General features: G+C 37.6%; 1 protein-coding gene across 1 annotated transcript; it reads right to left on the bottom strand.

Moving 5' to 3' along the window:
• Positions 1–1,700: 1,700 nt before the first annotated feature.
• LOC144448099 (uncharacterized) lies at positions 1,701–20,658 on the bottom strand. The gene is made up of 15 exons (XM_078138256.1): positions 20,241–20,658; positions 17,624–17,772; positions 16,950–17,091; positions 16,341–16,580; positions 13,859–14,071; positions 12,059–12,265; positions 8,867–9,115; positions 7,667–7,839; positions 6,978–7,185; positions 6,393–6,602; positions 5,593–5,796; positions 4,495–4,848; positions 3,836–4,159; positions 2,999–3,186; positions 1,701–2,614 (listed from the first exon to the last, which is right to left on the bottom strand). Exons 1-15 carry the CDS (start codon positions 20,491–20,493, stop codon positions 2,600–2,602), a joined length of 3,129 nt encoding a protein of 1,042 aa, XP_077994382.1. The 5' UTR covers positions 20,494–20,658; the 3' UTR covers positions 1,701–2,599.
• Between the last annotated feature and the right edge of the window lies 1 nt (position 20,659).

The raw sequence follows: 20,659 nt of genomic DNA, 5'->3' as shown, positions 1-20,659 counted from the left end.
AAGAAATTTACAGACTTTGGGAAAAGCAGCTCTTTTAAAGTTTGAAAGACCAAGTCGACCACGCTGGAAAAGGGTTATTGGCCATACAACAATCAAAATCGATAAAATTGATAAATGAGAATGTTGGAAGTTGTTGGGATCAGGTTTGACCCCATTGTATACAAATACATTACCTACATCATGTATATATGTATAGGAAATCATCAGATTCTAGTTGGAAATTTCCTCAGAGTTAATAAACAATGAGAAGAAGGGACACATTACATTTTTATAGGATAGTTGAGTACTTCAACACGGAAATGGTTTGAATATGTGGTGATAGAATCTATATGAGTGAAACAAAGTGAATTACAAGAAATTGCAAAAACCCAATGACGCAAGAGAAAGCCTGACACGATTCCACAGTAGCTAGCTGACCACCCCAATAAGACTGCCGTAGATGACGTCATCATCAGTATTAAATGTTGGATATTACTTTTGATCTTCACTTGACCCATGACATTTAGTTTTGAGGAATCGCGTTAGGGAATTCTGCCTATATAACGAATGACGAGAAAGGTGTACAGTTTGATGAAAATAATGTGGGTACTTACAATCCGATTCCAATCTAGTGTGGGAATACAGCTCGATGTTGCATTATTTACCTCGATTTCCTTCGTATATCTTGCTTGTTTTCGATTTTGTTGTTCCAGGAGTAAGCACCTTATTCCCACATCGGACTTTAATCAGATTGTGTACATGATACATATGCATAGTCACCGGTGACCTATTAAAGAGTCAATCCAGGGATGTCCCAGTACAACATAATTGCGCAAGTAGATATTTTAGATCATTCCTTTAACAAAAATCCCACCTAATCGCGTAACTAATTTCCATACCGATGCTCTTCTGGTATGAATATTTACTCCATCGGCATTTTATCGGTAGTTATGTTTTGGTTAAATTTTACAGATTCGGTTGTTGAAAAAATGGGACGTTGGGTGGGTCGCAGGTTGATCGTTATTCTTTTGCATTAGTTATTAGTAACATGATTACGTCAACCTGGGAAGAACGAGAACGTCCATGGATTATAATATCTCAGTGCTTACTAATTTCATGTCTTTACAAGTCAAGTTGAGTTTTCTTTAAACAATTAATACCACATTCATGGTGTCTTCAGGTCATCAAGTATTCACAAGTTTTAGAACAAGTCTAAATGTACTACAACTATCCGCCCATTTTCTATGATAAAGACTTGTTACATAAAATGTGCATACAGGGAATATATTATTCCGATAAGATAACTGCAGATGATGATTATATACGTAACATACGCGTAGTTATCAAACACTTAGATAGATAGATTATTATGAAAAAGAATTACAACGTGCCTAATGTATGCAAGCTAAGCTCGAGGCACAGAAGCAATCGGCTGATTATGGAAAGAGGGAAACGTGAAAACACAGACACTTAATACTTGAATAAATGGAGAAGGTTGATGTTAATATTTAATGAGATAGATCTTGAGAGAGTGGCAGAACGATGTTAGAGATTCGGAGTGAGGGAGATTGAAAAAAAAAGATTGTTCCATAATGTAGTACCAATAGATATCGATGTATATAGCTGTAATGCATCAACCCGTGATGTGACTTTTAAATACTTTGTGTGCCAAAGATTAATTCACACGTAATACTTTTTTTCATTACATAATACTTGGTATTTATTTCCATATTATACATGAAGCGTTTGAAAAAACAACCCACACTCACTGTAATACATGTATATGCTTTTACTGTATGCCTCTAACATTAGACGAAATGAGATAGAATGCATGCACCGTACAGTTACTGTGACGTATCCAATTGCAGATGATGTCGACTGGCTGGTATCGCTGAGTTCTGTGTGGCCATCATTTTTGCAATGATCGTGAAATTTAAAAAAAAACGCCTTTAATACACACATGGAGTAGAAAAAGCAAACCAATACAACGTATAACACATAGTATCATCGTATGCATTACTACACTATCAGACAATTTTAATACATGACAAACTTTGCATATTAGGTACTCCGATTCTGCACACTTGGGAGGTGGAACAAGAAAACAACCAAGAAAACAACCAAAACTCTATCAATAAAGTTTAAACGTACATATGCTGTTATGATTTTTTTTCAAATAGTGATCACATGTATTGACAACGTATTACAAGGAAAATAGAAGATGAAATTTCTTAATGATGTAAAGAAATATCCAAAGCCCATACATTATTTTACAGCACACTCACTTTTAATTGTCTGAAATATTTTATATTTAACGAAAGAATGCGCCCAAACTACTGACATGGTAGTAAATTCTTCTTTTACTGATTAGTATTCAAATCTGCTGCTTCACACTAAGGAAAATTTTACAAATAAGAGAAATTGTAAAACGGAAAACGATGTCGTGTTAGCGTGTACAGCAACACAATCTTGTTACATCATGTTTCTCCCATACACCCATTCCAAGTCGTAACTGGTCGTTACTCCTGTTGACTGGTTTCACAAACATCCTTCCAGTAGTCAACATATAACAGTAACCGTAGCATTTACACTAAGTCGCTCCCTGAATGATCTTCTACGTTCACAGCGCTCCTGTCTGAAAATGCAATATTAATTTTGTTATGATAAAAAAAAGGCATATCATAATAAATGTTAAAAAAGAGGAGGAGAAGTCCATAGATATTAGCATTTTAGAGGATTAAAATCTATAATCCCGGCCCATACTTGTAATGTGAGTACTTGCATAAAGTTTAGAAGAAATCACGATCCCATACTTGTAATGCGATTATCATAAACTCTATAATCAAGTTTAGAAGATTATGTTTTAAGCCTTGGGTAGTACATGTTCACTCGATTGGAGATTTGTTTGATCTTCAAATATACGTCATCGAGTTGAAACCTAAAACCTCAGCTATGATATCTCTCTGAGCCCCTTGAGTGAAAATGCCAAGGTAGCCATGATTGCGCTGTTAAACCTCACCTCAGTTTCGCCGTCACATTTCTTGTTTTCAAAGGCTACGATACTGTCAATTTGGTTGTTGGTGTTATTGGTCTTGTTTTTCCTTCGAATGTACAGCAGGAGAAATACCAATAGTAAGAGAAGGACGACAGCAGCGATACATCCACCCAATATTGTGTACTTCTTTGTAGGTGTGTGTTCCTTTAGCGCTGGAATACATAATCCATAAGACATTTGATTTACTAAATCTTCCTATTAGAAAAAGGATTATTTAAAGTGTGTCTATCTCAATATATTCTTGTTTCATACATATACGTCGTCGACCTGGCTGTGAGATGACGAATGATTCCTGAAATGTTGTCAGACAGTGGCGTCTTTTTAATAAATGAATTTGTCAAGTAGTAAGAATGTGTAAAAAGAAACGTGTTAAAGAAGAAAAATGCTCCCAGAAACGTATAATATAAATTATGCTGTAACATGATATCAACGAGCAAACGCATTCGTAGCCTGCTCGATCCACGATACAGTCAACAATCTCACGAGATCTGATCTTCTTTACCACATCTCTGTAATTATTAGTAAATTACACGAATCACCTGTCTTGAAATGTCCGTAAATATTTATGGAAACACAAGAGCAATATCTCTAATCGTAAAACTTTTAATATATGAGTGTATCATTTTGTCGGCATATTATAAAATTATGTGCAGAGGCATGGCGCCACCAACGTCATATATCTATATACTTTTGTTATTATATTTCTTTTGCATAGAATCGTCTACTACTTAGTAGCGTGTCACTTCCTCTGTATTTTTTTGTATTTATTTAACAAACGCGTTTTCGTATTTCGAGACCCACCTTTGACTTGTAAAGTTGTTACTGTTGCGACATTTGATTTTATTTCACGGAGTACAGTGCCATTACCCCATATCCCCAACAACAGTACGGAGTAAGTATGTTCACTTTCCAGGTCAGAAATTTCTGCTGTATTGGTATTGAATGGAACTGCCATTTTCTTGAATGTCCTTTGATCGCTGGTGTCATTATATACTAAGTTCAATGTTCGCATGTAAGTTATTATTTCCCCGGATAGTTGCGGCCATTTCAATTTCACTGAATTTTCACTAATTGACATCACCTCAATCGTCACTGGCATTAGAAATGGTACCGCGGATGGTGACCCTAAATCATATGAAGAAGGAATCAAATGTTTAAAAAACAAACAAACCATATACGATAGATGTCATCTAAAAATGTAAATAAAATGTTTTGATATGTTGATTTCATCGTAGGCAGTGGACAGAAACTGTGTGCTGTTGTTTTTATCTTGTTTCCTTTATCGAGCTAAGCCAATTTATGACATTTCCATTACTTTATCATGAATGGACAAATTCGGGAAATCAATGACAAGTATCTGAGTAACTTGAGTTATCGAAGTATCATTCAGAATTTGCTCTGCTGCTGACTATTGTGTTGATTTCTTTTTATATCTCTAGTTTGAAATATTAAATAATCACCTTCTTTCTTCGTATGTATTGTCACAATGTTGGAGTCGAGATGAACGCCTAGTTTTGATTTTTCAATTAAAACTACCAACTGTGTTAGGTACGTCCTTCCCGGTTGTAAACCAATCAGCGTGAAGTTTCTGGCAGACGGGTAGATTTCTTTCGATTCTGTCCACTCACTGGCCAGGAGTAAGTCTTTGTATTTCACCACTATACCAGTGATATACTGTCTCTGTATGTCAGTCAACGGTGACCAACGAATCACAGCCATCGTTGTGGTGACATCACATCTGGTGATGTTCATTGACAGCAAAGATAGTGGTGGAAGCACTTGCGATATCGGTGGAGTTATAGTAGGTTCCAGTCCTAGAAAAACATATGTAAACTTAATGCTTCCCGTAAGGGGTGGTTGTCAATTGTTGAACAAGATAGCAAATGAAGATTACTTGATTTGACTCGGTGATATGACGGACTGGTATTATATAGGGGAGTCGTAAAAAAAGAATAAAATAGGGTGAACATGCAAAGATTATTTTTAATATTACGGACATAATTGTCAAATACATGTACAGAAATATAAAATGTTCTGTAGTTTCAAATAACTGACGATAGTGCGTTAGTTATGTTATTAACTGAGTGGGTCTAGTACCTTCATATTTTTGCGGTTACTGTTACAAAAAAAACAAACAATTTATGCAAGCAAGCAAGCAAGCAAGCAAGTAAGTAAGTAAACAAACAAACAAACAAACAAACAAACACATACATAGAAACAAGTCAACAACAAAATATGTACTATATAACTGTTGACATGCATAAAATTCAACTTTGTAGCCGAATACGAATTTGTGGTTGATAGTCCGACACTCGTGCAAGTTTCAGCGTCCTCTCGAGGCGACAAAGGCTGATGTGAAAGCTGTATCTATTAAACTTTCTCATCAACATCTTTGATCATTCTGGACCTTATTTTGAAACTAACACTAATTACAAAATTTAACTTGAAAATCGATTTTGAAATCTTACTATCTTACACGACTAATGAGTGTCTTTACATTACAACATTTGAAAAGTTAAAATACTATAAATACCACAACATTTCGTTTAATGGCTCACCTTCATGACATATCCACTGTTGGCAACATGTCCCCGGAACATTCACTAATGCGGCATGTGGGCAATTACTAGGCGGGGTGCTGTTTCTGGAGCATAGATGTTGGCAAGTTACAGCGCCCCCACGGCAGTAACAGCGCTGATCACATCCCTCTCTCCATTCTTCACCGTCTATATATGTTCTATTGTTGTGCCGACAGTCATTGTCTGTGTGAAATAAATCCACCGAAAATTCGATTTTTGAACTAAAAGCGACGGTTTCAGTTTAAAGGCATGTGAACTGTGTCAACATGATGGAACACATCTGATGTGTTTATTCATTGCCATTAAAATTACAAGTTAGTACTTATCAAATAACTAGACATACTTTCGCTTAGATAAAATTGTCAGAATCCTGGTTTTCGTCAAGACTCCCAGTTCATTCGAGTTTGCACGTGATTTTTGTAATAAATTCATAGCTCATTTGATCAGATAACACTCTTTCTCTGTGCCTCTCGCCTTCTGCCTTTGCCTGTTTATCTGTCTCCGTCCCCTACCTCCTCCCCACAGTCTTCTCTGTATATTCCCCCTCTACTCAAGTTATATGTCTGTCTGTCTGTCTGTCTGTCTGTCTGTCTGTCTCTGTCTCTCCCTGTCTCTGTCTGTCTGTCTCTGTCTGTCTGTCTGTCTGTCTGTCTGTCTGTCTCTCTCTCTCTCTCTCTCTCTCTCTCTCTCTCTCTCTCTCTCTCTCTCTCTCTCTCTCTCTCTCTCTCTCTCTCTCTCTCTCTCTCTCTCTCTCTCTCTCTCAACACATTTAACAATACCATTGGCAAAGCATCTCCATTGTTGGCAGCATTCACCGTCCACTGAGACTAGTTTCGGCACCGGACACTCCTCTGACGGAAGTAGAGGGTAGATTTGACATAGTGGTTTACAAACGAGAATGCCAAGATCACATCTACAAGACTGACTACATCCATCTTGAACTTCTTCGCCATTTTGTAACGTTTTGCCTTCGAATTGACAAGGCCTACCTGTTGGATGAAATATTCCAATTCACGTGTTCAGTTTTAACAACGTAACACTCCAAGAGTAATTTTGAGCAAGAATGATCATAAGTTATCGTGAAGGAAAATATGGACACTTATACAACACTGCAATGCAAGCTAATTCGGAAGTTTCTTGATTGGCATTAAGTTTAAATGATATTTTTAGTGATTTTAAGTGCGTTGCAGTGTCGTTTCTGAATCTGCGATGAGCACAGTTTCTCAGTCTGTGTTATCTGGGTGAAGAAACCCAAAGAACAGGAACAGAACAAAACTGAAACACTTGAAAGAAATATTGTTACGAAGATATGAACCCTGGTTTAAACTATATTACTGACATATTAGTAAAAGTGATTTACAAACCTGTGGATACGTCAGTTTTTGTAACAATGATATCAGAAAATGGCAAAGTGCCGGGTAAAGAAACGCCACCGGAATCTAATATGCCAACTCTGATCATGACGAAATATATAGTGTTTTCCAGAAGATTTTTTATTTCTGTAACTATTCGGAATCCCGTAAGTGTGTCACGTTTTTGGCGGTTTTCCGAAAACGGACTCGGTGTCGTCACCTGCAATTGACAAATGAAGGGAGAGAAAGTTAAAAACATAAATTGTGTAGATTATACATGTACGCCATTATGACAAAATACTATTGCTCTCCAAATCTCTTCGACAGGCCATACTTTCACCAAGAATATTAGGAAATACCGCTAACTCATGAGTGTTGTGAAACTTAAACAACAAATTATTGGGACACAGTAGAATGGCGATACTGAAAACGTGTATTGAAATGATTCAAAGATGATCGCAAAATGTCGCGAAGACGTGCAAAGGCCAAAGTTTTGTACATGCATGTACACATGCTTTATATCAGTATTAATAGTCAACAAGATCTGCCAGGCACGTGTATAATTATTTCTTTTTGTCCTTTCCCATTGTTCATAGTCAACTTGGAACATCAGATCCTAAGCTCATTTACGACCAAGTTGGAGTTGAACCCTTTATAGTAAACAGTAAACGATTTTAACTCAATGTTGTTTTTCAACTTACACTTTGTAGTCGCCATTGATTGACTCCAGTAACGTTACGATCGTCGGTGTAGTAGATTTCATAGCTGTCAACCAAGGCAAGCAGATTCTGATTGGTTGGCGGGAGAAAACTGATCACCAGAGACGATGGTCCGAAAGACTCCGCCAAAACACTACGAACTTGGTTAGGACTATCTGAATTAAATGAAAAGAACACCAATTTACCTTCAGGTGGTATTATTTCGATGAAATAACTCGCATAGTATATTAGTATACTTGGTCATTATATTGAGTACAACATAGAGACTAGTTCTATAATACCACAGACAAGTAACTTGTTATTGTCTGTGATAATACTTTAGTGCGATTTACACAGTGTTACACACGGCACGACACAACACAACTTTTTATCATCTCAATCTTGACCTCGAGGTTAGATAGTTAACATGACAGCTGCAAACACTTGCACTACAGATAGATAGATAATTCAGAACTAGAATATGGCAGTTCACAATGTGCAGTCAATAAGTAGCTCGATTTTTAAAGAATTTTATCTGAGATTGAAATCAAGATTAATTTTTTTTTTTTATATTCTCAACAGATATTCACACTTGATTCCGATGCTGACCGAGTTATTGTTCTTTTGATTTGTCCACGTTAAATTTAGAAAAATTATCAAGAATCAATACAAAACCTTATTACCTTATAATATATGTTTGTTTGTTTGTTTGTTTGTTTGTTTGAATCATAAAAGGAATAGTTATGAACAAATGGTCTGACGTTTTGGCGTTCACAAGTACGGATGGGTGAACCTTAGTCTGCAGACCCTCTGGCAACCCTTCAAGACATACTAGACGTCCGTTCGGGGGAGGGGTGATAAAACACATTACATTTGGGAGAGTGGCAGTATATCGTAATAGTAATGAAATTAATTTGTACACTCAGAACTCACAGGCTCTTGTGGAGTAACAAGAAAGAACAAAATATATTGAATTTCCGATACGAAATGGTTACTTGACTCTCAGTACCTTAATCACTAGTATATTGTCTGGGCCGAGGCAATACGTATGTAAAAGTACCTCGAGTCAAGTAACAATTTTCGAATTGGAAATTCAATACGTTTTTGGTCTTTCTATATATTTCTTTCCTTCTGGTCACTATCTGACACCACTAGCCCCACAAGAGCCCGTTGGGAACTGTTATGACATAGTTACTGTCATACCTCTGTTGGGATGGTGACAATAAAGTTCATCACAACAATCATCTTCGTTCCTTTTCCCAAAAAATGGCTCTGGACATAGTGGCTGTATACCATCGCCAGTTATCGGCGGTAATACTATTACTAATCGCGGACACGTTGTAGCGATACAGAAAAGTTCTCCAGCATTGCACTGACACCTCCCTTGGCAGTCTTCATCAATCCATTCTCCCTCGTTGACAATAACACCATTCAATTCACACGTTACATTCTCTAAAGGGGTAATAGAATAATTAAACGATTCGTTAAACGTGTGTGATTTGTTGAATTGGGTCACAAATTATGGTTCTACAAAGACTTTGTTTAGTACTCGGTGAGATTATCTAGAATAAAAACAAAACAAAACACATAGACTGCACCAAATAGAGTATAGAAGCGTGAAAAGAAAGAAAGAAACCATTCTCTGACTAATGATATATAATTACACTTTTTGTCATATAACCTTAGCATTTGGGTGTTTGAGACACACACAATTCTTGTTCGAAACACACACAATCCTTGTTCGAAACACACACAATCCTGGTCAAAAGACCTTAGCATTTGCCGTTTTGTGCAACAATTTACTCTAAAACAGGACACATCAAAAGATGCGTCAGTTCCAGGCGACAAAACAAACACTCCAGTCGAAACCACACCAACTTGTGTCTGCATCAACTCTCATTGACGGAACCCTTGATGTCTTCTGTTTTAGAGTAAATTGTTGCAGAAAACAGCCAAATGCTAAGGTCTTATGACCAGAATTGAGGTGTTCGAAACACACCGAATCCTGGTCATAAGAGTTTAGCATTTGGGCATTTTCTGCAACAATTTACTCTAAAACAGCACATATCAAAGGGCCGTCAACACGGATTGACAGTTCGGGTAGTCTACAGGACGGGTGTTTTCGGTGACCAACACCCGCTGATTCTCCGACGCGTCGCGACGCCCCGGCAGTGGCAGTCGTTCGATCATGGATTGGTGGGTACCCCGGCTTGTTAGCGAAATTTCATATGTACCCCTTTTCCAGTTAATATTTCAATGAAAAAGAACCCCCCCCCCCATTTTTTTAATATAGTGAATCTGGGAGAAAATCACTTCAAAAACCACACAGAGAGAGAGAGAGAGAGAGAGAGAGAGAGAGAGAGAGAGAGAGAGAGAGAGAGAGAGAGAGAGAGAGAGAGAGAGAGAGAGAGAGAGAGAGAGAGAGAGAGAGAGAGATGGGGCATCGTACCCATATTCTCGGAGGGTGATCTGATAAAGTATCCCCTTTTTACGATTCCATGGACCTAGATGGCCGAAGAGATGCGAAACATCCATTGGACCGCGACCAAGAAAATTGTGATATTGCGATTCTGAAGAGTCACTTTCACGGTAGTCATGCTCGCAGACGGTGTACGCGTTTCGCTCAAAGGACGACTTACTCCGTATGCAAGCAGGACGGCTATCACGAGTCGAGTACCATCTAATTTGGATGAAGAATTATTTAAGTTTGAGCGTATCATACACCACTTTTTAAAATTTGATGTAGACACTGGACGTACGTACTCTACGAAAAGACACAGCGAGAGAGGGGTGAAAAAGGAGACACGAGAAACATCAGTGGAAAGCGGGATGGTCACCGAAAACACTGGACACCGCGTAGTAGACGTCTACTGACTGCTCGAGCGCTCTCTTCAACGTTGAAAGCGGAGTTAATGTCAACAATTTACTCTGTTCGACAGACCAGAAGTTAGTGTGTCTTAGACACCACACGAAATTGTAACAGTGTGTAAAGCAGGATGCTTTGAAGAAGTCACCTCCGACTAACGCATCTTTTGATGTGTTCTGTGTTAGAGTAAATTGTAGCATAAAACGTCAAATGCTAAGGTCTTATGACCAGGATTCAGTGTGTCTCAAACAAGGATTGTGTGTGTCTCAAACAAGAATTGTGTGTGTCTCAAACACCCAAATGCTAAGGTTATATGACAAAAAGTGTATATTGAGAGATGATAATACTTTATGTATAAAACTAATGCAGTATTATGGGATAGTTGTTAGTCAAGTGCTATCCAGGAGAATATCCTGAAGCACCTGGAACTGAATGACCAAATCCACTCGACCCCCCCCCCCACCCTCAACAACCCTACTTCTTCTACATCTTTTGAAATGCAAATGTCACAGTGCTTCACAAGTGGAAGAGTGAATTGAATCAACGGACGTTCTTGATCACGACGGTTCTGTGTTTTTTTCACCAACCTTTGGTGTTTTCACGATATTTCAACTCCTTATGAAGCGGATGTGACTGAAGTATGTCAGTTTGTGATGAACTAGTTTTCGCCTGAGAGAATAGATGAGTGAGTTCCCAGACTCATTTGATTGTGTCACACAGACTACTTACACCCTCACAGTAATCACATTCAACAAATAAGTATACAGTCTGACCAGAAAATAAAAATGTTTCGTTGTTCTCGACAGACAACTTGAAGTGTCGCCATTACTGAGACGTTGATTAATTGTGTGATTCAATTCTAAAATGGTGAGTATATATTAAGAAAGCAATTGAAATAAAGTTGTGTGCTGTGCTTAATCTGGAGTTCACACATGTATAGCAAACATACCGTGATCTGAGATTTGACCAAACTCTACACAATTATTCAAACTTCACAAAAAACAACTAATTATTGAACTAAATACTGGGGTTTATTTGTTTATGTCGTGGAAAGATTTGTATATAACTCCCCAACACATTCTTATTGCCAGCAACGTAATACATATACATGTATATCAAATAAATCTGCTTTATAATATAATAAAATCAAAATGTCACTTGACCCAACCAACCCCATCTTGAACCACAATATGTGCGTCGAATGTCGGTACTTTATGCTTGAATGCCTAAGAAATAGATTACTTTTACCATTCTCTTTAATAAACTATCTGAACATGGTACCCCATCCTATTGAATATAAATTGTTCACCCTGCGTTTGCATTCCAACGTCTGACAGCATTCAGCTGGTGCGTTCACCAAAGTCGGCAACTGACAATTTTGAAGGAATACGTATGTTTACATTCTAGATACTGACCGCATTCACCCAGTGAGTTGGCAACGTACAGTTTCCGAGATACTAAAATGCCTACAGTTTAGCTACTGAAAACATTCACCCTGTACGTCTATCAGAATCTCACGGAATACTTACTACATTCCCACTGCTGACAACATTCACCCGGTACGTCCACCAGAGTTGGTAGTGGGCAATCTGGAGATGGTAGCATGATAGATGGTGGGCACATCGACACACAGGCTACATGACCGCGGCTGCCATCACATCGACATATTGCATTACAATCAACGTCAAAACGTTCACCATCCTCATAAACGTTGCCATTCATTTCACAAGAAGCACCTGAAAAGCGGCATGATCATATTTGAGACATCGTTATACGTGTAAAGTCCAATTACGTGTAATACAATGTAAAATTTACAATAAAGTTCGTTCGTTACGGTGTATTTTTTTTCATGACAGAGTTTATTTCTTGTACAATACAATGGAAAAATAGCGCCAATGGCATTGTAGCACAACTGTATTAGACTGTTGCTATGGGTGTGGTCTTGTTGCCAGGCATATTTGCTTACATTTTTTGAATGTTTATTTGCTTGCCTATTAATCCCCTGTTATCATTTATATGATATACACCACCATTTATATGTTGCTATGGGCGTGGTCTTGTTGCTAAGCATATTTACATACATTTTTGGCATCTTTATTAACTTGCCTACCCTGTCATCTTTACCAATCCCTGGTATTATCTTTGTAAAATGCATCATCATTTCACTGTTGCTAAGGGTGTGGACATGGTTGCTAGGGCCAGTTGTGTCAAAATATTTTGAACAGTAACTGCAGAAACATCCTCGAGTTTCAGCCACATTCATTGTGTAGTGTAAGTATTTGACCAAAAATGATATCTTTTTTAACCTAATTTGCATATCAACGATATATGTTGTGGGTCATGTTGTGAATCCAACTTCATGTTCACATCTCCATAGGCATCCCCATTAAATTTCAGCCCAATGTGCACAGTAGTTTTGGAATTATAGATTTTTGATCAAAACGACACATTTTTAGACCTTGTAATTTGTATATTACTGATATATCATCATGTCTTAATCTTTACATCCAAACACTCCCACCAAAATTTCAGCGCAATCTGCCAGTAGTTTTGGAATTATATATTTTTGACCAAAAAAACCCCAGTTTAACTAATTTGCATATCACTGATGGGAACATCACATCATGTACAGTTCTTTAACTAAACACCCTTAAGGATTCTCCTGCCAAATTTCAGCCGAATTTGCTCAGCACATCCACACACCGATACAGATAGACACATACAGAGACAGACACTTTGCCATGCCTATAGCACTACTGAACATAAGAAGTTCAGTTGTGCTAAAAAACGATGGACTGATATATATTAGAAGCACAGAGCGATGAGCTGACGATTTGAAAAATTACAACGTCAACAAAATAGCACAGTGAAAATCAAGAGTATGGCCACCTTTGGCTGGTCGTTGTGGACAGTGAATACTGAACTATTTTGTAATCCATTGTAAGTTACCTTTGCCCATCAAATGAGATTTGACCTCATTTAATGAGAGGTTTGGGGTTAAACACCGACTCCCTAGCCAGTTCAAATGACATGTCGTTAACAAAGGCAGTATTTGAGTTAACCCATACCCTCGCAGCTATTTCATTGTACTTCACACAGGCTTTGCTATAACATCACGTGGGTACTTGTCTCCTGTCTCCCCTTCCACACCCATTCATTCACTTCACTACCAACTTCAAGTTACTGTCACTATGTAGCCCCTTGATGAACAGCTGACAACGAACTAATATGGAGACGATATTGTTTGTCCATTTACAATTATATTGCAATATTTATTGCTATACATAAAAACAAGAATATTTTGTAGAAAAGTGTTAGGTTCAGCTTACGTTGAGCAAGGCATGTCCAACTGTAACAACATTCCCCTTCCGATGGTGGTACCAAAACAGGATAAGGACAGGTCGTTTCATCTGGCTTCAACTCACCGGGATCTTCGCATCGAGATATACATAGTTCCGCCCCATCATAGCAATTGCAAATCTGATCACAACCATGGTTATAATGTTCACCATGGTGATACTCGATATCACCATGCCAACAAGCTAAAAAAATTAAAAGATGACAGTTATAGATTGCAAAATCTCGTCTCGATGATCTTGATACTTGATGTACATTCAGACCACTATTGTGATCTGAGATGTATCTAAAGGCAATGGTTTTATGACTCAGTTTGTTAAATCAGATATTACACTTCAACTACAGAAAATATACACTTTGTGGGATGTGAAGGCCAGATCTTGAAGAGATGGGTACGAGTTCGATATAAAATAACAAAAACTTTACTCAAGATGAGGTTGAATTTAAAACCTTATAACCTGTAATATAAGGTTTCTTAGAGAAATTGCCTTTAAAAAAAGATCACAATAAGGCCAAATTAAAAAAAAATACCGCCAATGGCGTTGTAGCACAACTGTACAGTTTTTAAAAATGTTTATCCATATGCTAGTCCATGCTAGCATTAGGTGTTCATTTGCTGAATGACTATCCAGTTGCCTATCCAACCATGTTGCTATCTTTGCGATATACGCGATCATTTGGCTGTTGCTATGGGCGTAGTCATGTTGCTATACACATTTGCATACAGTTTTGAATGTTTTTGTTCACTTGTGTATGAATTTCTGATATTATCTTTGCAATATATGTGATCATTTGGCTGTTGCTATGGGTGTAGTCTTGTTACTAGGCACATTTGCATACATTTTCAATGTTTATTCATTTGTCTAGTAATCCTCTTATCTTCGCAATATATGTGATCATTTGGCTGTTGCTATGGGTATGGTCTTGTTCCTAGGTACATTTGCATAAATTTTTGGAATGTTTATTCATGTCTTTCAATTCCTGTTATATCTTTGCAATATACGTGATCATTTGGCTGTTGCTATGTGCGTGGTCTTGTTGCTAGGCAAATTTTAATACATTTTTTGAATGTTTATACGATTGTCTATTAATCCCCGTTATCTTCGCAATATATGTGAACATTTGGCTGTTGCTATGGTTGTGATCTTGTTGCTAGGCAATTAACATATTGTTTATTCAATTGTTTATTAATCCCTGTTGTTCTCTTTGTGAAATACACGACGATTTGGTTGTTGCCATGGGCTTGGCCGTGGTTGCTAGGGGATATTTGCATACATTTTTTGAATGTTTACTCACTTGCCTACCAGATGATGTTCTTAATTAACCAAAATATACTGCCATTTGGTTGTTGCTAAGGGCGTGGTCATAGTTGCTAGGGCAAATTGTGTCAAAATATTTTGAAGAAAATCTGCATAATAACACTTTAAGAAATATCTCAACAAGTTTCAGCCTCATTGACCAAGTACTTTGTGAGACAAGTTTTTGACCAAAAATTAACATTTTTTACACCTAATTTGCATATCACGCATGACATCATTGTATCCTTAATATATCTTCGTCTATACACCCCTAGATGCATTCCCATTAAATTTCAGCCCAATCTGCTCAGTAGTTTTGGAATTATTGATTTTTGACCAAAAAGAGACATTTTTAGCTCTAATTTGCATATCACTGATGGGACCATCATAACATGAATAATTCATAGTAAAAACACCCTGAAGAATGTTTCACCTAAATTTCAGCCCAATCTGTTCAGTAGTTTTTGAGTATAAGTTTTTAGACCAAAAATAACATTTTTGACCCAAATCACAAACCGGTAGTAAGATCTTTTTGATTTGAACAATTTCCCAACTAGACACCCAAGGTAATGGACCCACCAAATATCATAATAATCGGTTCAGCAGTTTTTGACTTTAAGTTGTTTACATACACACATACACATCCACACACACGCACACACACACACACACACACACACACAGACGCTGGGCGATCCCTATAGCACTACTGAACCTCAGTTCAGTTGTGCTAAAAATGCGTGGTTCCGATTACGCTCAATTTTAGAATAGGTGGGGTAGGTAGATTTTCCATTTTATTTTATTATATTTTTTTTTCATGTGTGAGAGTCTATTTCAGGTTTTCCATTGTTTTGAAAATGGTCTATGTGTTATTTATTCCTTCCTATCAGATGTACAGCCATTGCAGATTGGAAGAACAGTTTTATATATATATATTTTTTTTTTTTAAGTTGATGTCAGTTTCCGCACCAACTATTTCTCGTGAGACTTCACACAATTTTTGCGATTTTATTTTTTATTCTCGAAAAAGTAAAAACAAAATTAAGGTCGGCAGTGAAAAACTAGGTGAGGTTGGGTAACCGGAACCAAACAATTATATTTTATTTTTAGGCCTAAACTGAAACAAGTAATTGTGAGCGATTTTGTTGATACGTACATCGTTCTCCGTGTGGTTCATCACAACACTGCTCACATACTATAACCTGACAACATTCAGGCTCATCAGGATGAGGTACTGGGTGGCAGTTGGTTGGGTTGATTACAATGACGTCATCAGGTGGAGGGCAAGGTTTGGCAACACATGACCATTCCCCGGTGTGACACGTGCAAACTTCACACTCCTTGTTGAAAGAATCGCCGTGCTTAAAGTTTGTTGAATTGAACTGACACCAAGAACCTATGTAAGGAAAGGCTCAGTTCAGATATATTATAGTCAAGAAGGGGGAAAAAACTGTTGTCTGACATATCGACAGAGCTGTCAAAAAGTTTGTCTAGAGCAAAATAATAATCTCATGTAATCTGTACGGATTACTAATAAGATAAAACTTATACAAGAACTTGGAATTCCAATCCTGACCTTTACGTATTCTTTAGAAGCAATATCCGTTAATATCACAATCTAAAAGTATGCATTTTCGATTTTCTTTGTCTAATACGCATATAAATTCCACAGTCTTTCATTTAATAAAAACCGTACACGTGAAATTGTCGTATACCGAGGACAGACTTCGACATGTAGGAAAGCATGACGGTATACGAGGCTTACCCTGTGCTGAGGTTTTGTAGACCAATGTTTCTGTGAATATAGAGTTTTCTGCCGGTACATCGTCCGTTGACACGGAGGTAACGCGAATGAAGTAATCTAAATTGTCTTCAAGGCGTTCCAACTCATGAGTGGTATCCCCTGACTGTGAAATAGTGTAAATGTTACTGTAATGACAAGGCATGAATAGTATTCGTAGACTGTGAAATAGTGTAAATGTGGGCCTGTAAATAAATGTTACTATAGTGACAAGGCATGGGTAGTATTCGTAGACTATGAAATAGTGTAAATGTGGGCCTGTAAATAAATGTTACTATAGTGACAAGGCATGGGTAGTATTCGTAGACTGTGAAATTGTGTAAATGTGGGCCTGTAAATAAATGTTACTGTAGTGACAAGGCATGAGTAGTATTAGTAGACTATGAAATAGTGTAATTGTGGGCCTGTAAATAAATGTTACTGTAGTGACAAGGCATGAGTAGTACTCGTAGACTATGAAATAGTGTAAATGTGGGCCTGTAAATAAATGTTACTGTAGTGACAAGGCATAAGTAGTATTCGTAAGTTACTGTGAAATAGTGTAAATGTGGGCCTGTAAATAAATGTTACTGTAATGACAAGGCATGCGTAATATTCGTAGTGCCCAATAAAACAAGAGTCGTAGATTTACACCATACCTCACTTGCCGTCCACAACAAGACATTGTCTGAATACTGGGACGTGTAGAAGACGATGTAATGGCCATCCTGATCTCCTTGTAGGAATGGGTCCCATTCTATCAGTAATGATCCCGGGCTCTCTGATTTGACATGTAAATTATGAGCACCTGAAAACACATACATGAATTATAAAGGAAGTGTACGGAATAGTGTTAAAGAAGACTAGCATACTCAAAGGTGTAAAAGGCTTCTAAAATACGACAGTTGTCACCAATGAGCACATTCAAGCAAAAACAATAAACTTTCTGAGCCTTACATGCAATATGTCTTCCTATTTTCATGGACACAGTGGATTTTATTGTATAGACATTTTGTTCGTTGTCTTCTGACGTCATGGCAGTCCTTTTAATCGTAAAGTGTCGTATGTGAGCATCTATTTAAGTTAACTTTCCACAACCTTTTAGCGTTGTCATTGATATCATACGGGTAAAATCCCCACCATTTCACAAAAATAATAGTAATTTGATCCGTCTGGTAATACAGGACAATTTACGACTGTCCTCACCATAGTAGTCTGGATGCCAACAACATGGTCTCTAACGAAACCACGCAGGAACTAGACTATCATCATAGTGCCTATAGACAACTATTGCGTGTTATAAGCTGTAAATTACTATCAAATGGTTGTATTCGCTTCTGTCATATCAGAACATGATAAACGAAGAATAGCAGCCCGTTGGGTGTTGTGTGCCCTAGGCATCTTTCAAAGTTTGCCGCAGCAGTTGTTTGTAATTAACTCCTCACCGGCAGACACTTGGCCAAAACCAGTCATATGGACGAGGTAAACAGAGACACACATGTACATGACCACTTTTTATAGTACATCTCTTATTCTCAATGACAGGAAATGTTTACCTTTGTACTTCAACGGTATTTTGAATCTTTTACGTTAAAAAGCTGCCAGTAAAAAAACGGGTAAACATATATCTATTGTGTTTAATATGACTACTGTGCGTTGACCCACGTCAATCAAAAGGAAATGCCGCCACAAATCAATCAAAGGACACCACTAGGACCAACGAGTGTCACATTTCACTGTTTACAACGTGTATACATGTACCAGGTACCACTGTCAGCTGCAACACACCGAATCACCTTGGGGGGATTTGAAGACAAAGTAGCTGGATATTAAAACAGATGTACTGTGTGGACGGGGGTGAATGGTATGGTATGATAGACTGAACCAAAGCAGTACCACGTATAGGAAAGACACCAAACTGCACTATAATTAAATAATGGGTTTCAATGACCAATAAGGAGACAGTAAAACCGTAGTCTGAGGCCCTTTCCGTAGCGGGTCTATTGTCAAACTGGGAGATATATATGATAAAGGAAACAAAGTGAACAAGTATATAGATGTATATCATCAGATCATATTTGTAGAAGTATTCACACACACACACACACACACACACACACACACACACACACACACACTACACAAACACACTACACATACATACATACATACATACATACATACATACATACATACATACATACATACATACATACATACATACATACATACATACATACATACATACATACATACATACATACGACAGAGACGTATGAGTATGAATTGTGGACATAGATTGTGATTGATTTACTTTTAAATAAACAACAATCATGATACGGTCGAAGCGGATACTTAATGCTATAAAGTATGTGAAAATATGTGTAAAATGTTCAAAAGACGAGGATGTCTGTTTGTTTTCCGCTGTACGATTCGTTCAACGTAAATGATTTTGCATCAGAAGAGAAAACGTTCCTTTTGTCGTCAAAGTTTGAAAAGTGTGATCAAACAATGTATGTACATGCTATTTAAACGGGCATCTGCTTTAAATTTCAAAAACTAGAAAGATGCGAGTTTGAATTTCAAAATTGATAACGAATGATGTAAATAATAAAGCAGTTGAATTGATATGGGGACTATGAAAGTGTCCTTTATCAGTTTTATACTTTCCCCCCTCCACTCTGACATGTAAAACAGGTAATGTTCTCCCATATCTATTCCAGCGACATTGACTGGTTTTACTGTGGTTTTACTGCGCCTTAAATCTATTTCGTTATCTGAAGACCAAGTCAAGTGTCGAGAGAGAAGTGTATCTTAAGTTAAAATACTCGGAATGCCAACATCCGTTGGTAAAGTGAAAGTCTATTTCATGATAACGCAATATACATCAGTTCAAGAATGTGTTTTCATCTCGGGTTCTCCGGATAAGGCTGTGGATGAAACGGAGTTGGCGAGTTCATTTACCGTTTCTAGTTTCAACTCATGTACCATTTTACTGCATCATATTAAATATTTTAGAATTAAAGTATTAAAATTCACCCAAATCGGTTAATGTGACGCCACAAAAGTTACTTACTGTACGAGTAGCAGCCAACGATCAAGGCCGAGTGTGGATTTTGTATTTCTAAACGAACTGACAGGTCGTTATCCATCATCGTGTTTGCAGTGAATGTGTACCGAGTCGCCGTGGTTGGACATATGAAAACACCGTTCGTCAACTGTGTAGCCATTTATCATATGATAAAACACAGAAAGAAAGACTTCACACACGCTTACCTTTACATATATGTTCATGGCACGAGAGACCGAAATCCGTATCGCACGGTAAAATTAACTCATCGCAGTAATCATCAACTTGGCCAGCACAAACCGTGCAACAACCACATCCACCAAGTCGAAGTCTTTGGCCCAAACAGTCCAACGGTGCAGGTTGGCATTCTTCACAGACAGCGATGCATTCGGAACACCTTACACGAGTGGTTTGATACAATATAAATATCCAACACAGTTGCCATATTGCTGGAAACATAGTGAATGGAATTCCAACGGGTTAACGTCCTCACTTCTGATCCTAGCACTGGCACTACTCTCTTTGCGCATTGCTTGGCCTTGTCTTTGTGTCAAAGCATACTTTACTCGTTAGTTCCGTGGCCTCTGCTCATTCCGTCTGTGTTACAGGCATTTCTAGTGAAATC

This window comes from Glandiceps talaboti, chromosome 2, assembly GCF_964340395.1.
Source record: "Glandiceps talaboti chromosome 2, keGlaTala1.1, whole genome shotgun sequence".
NCBI classification, from domain to species: domain Eukaryota; kingdom Metazoa; phylum Hemichordata; class Enteropneusta; family Spengelidae; genus Glandiceps; species Glandiceps talaboti.
This window is presented reverse-complemented; position numbering and strand designations above follow the sequence as displayed.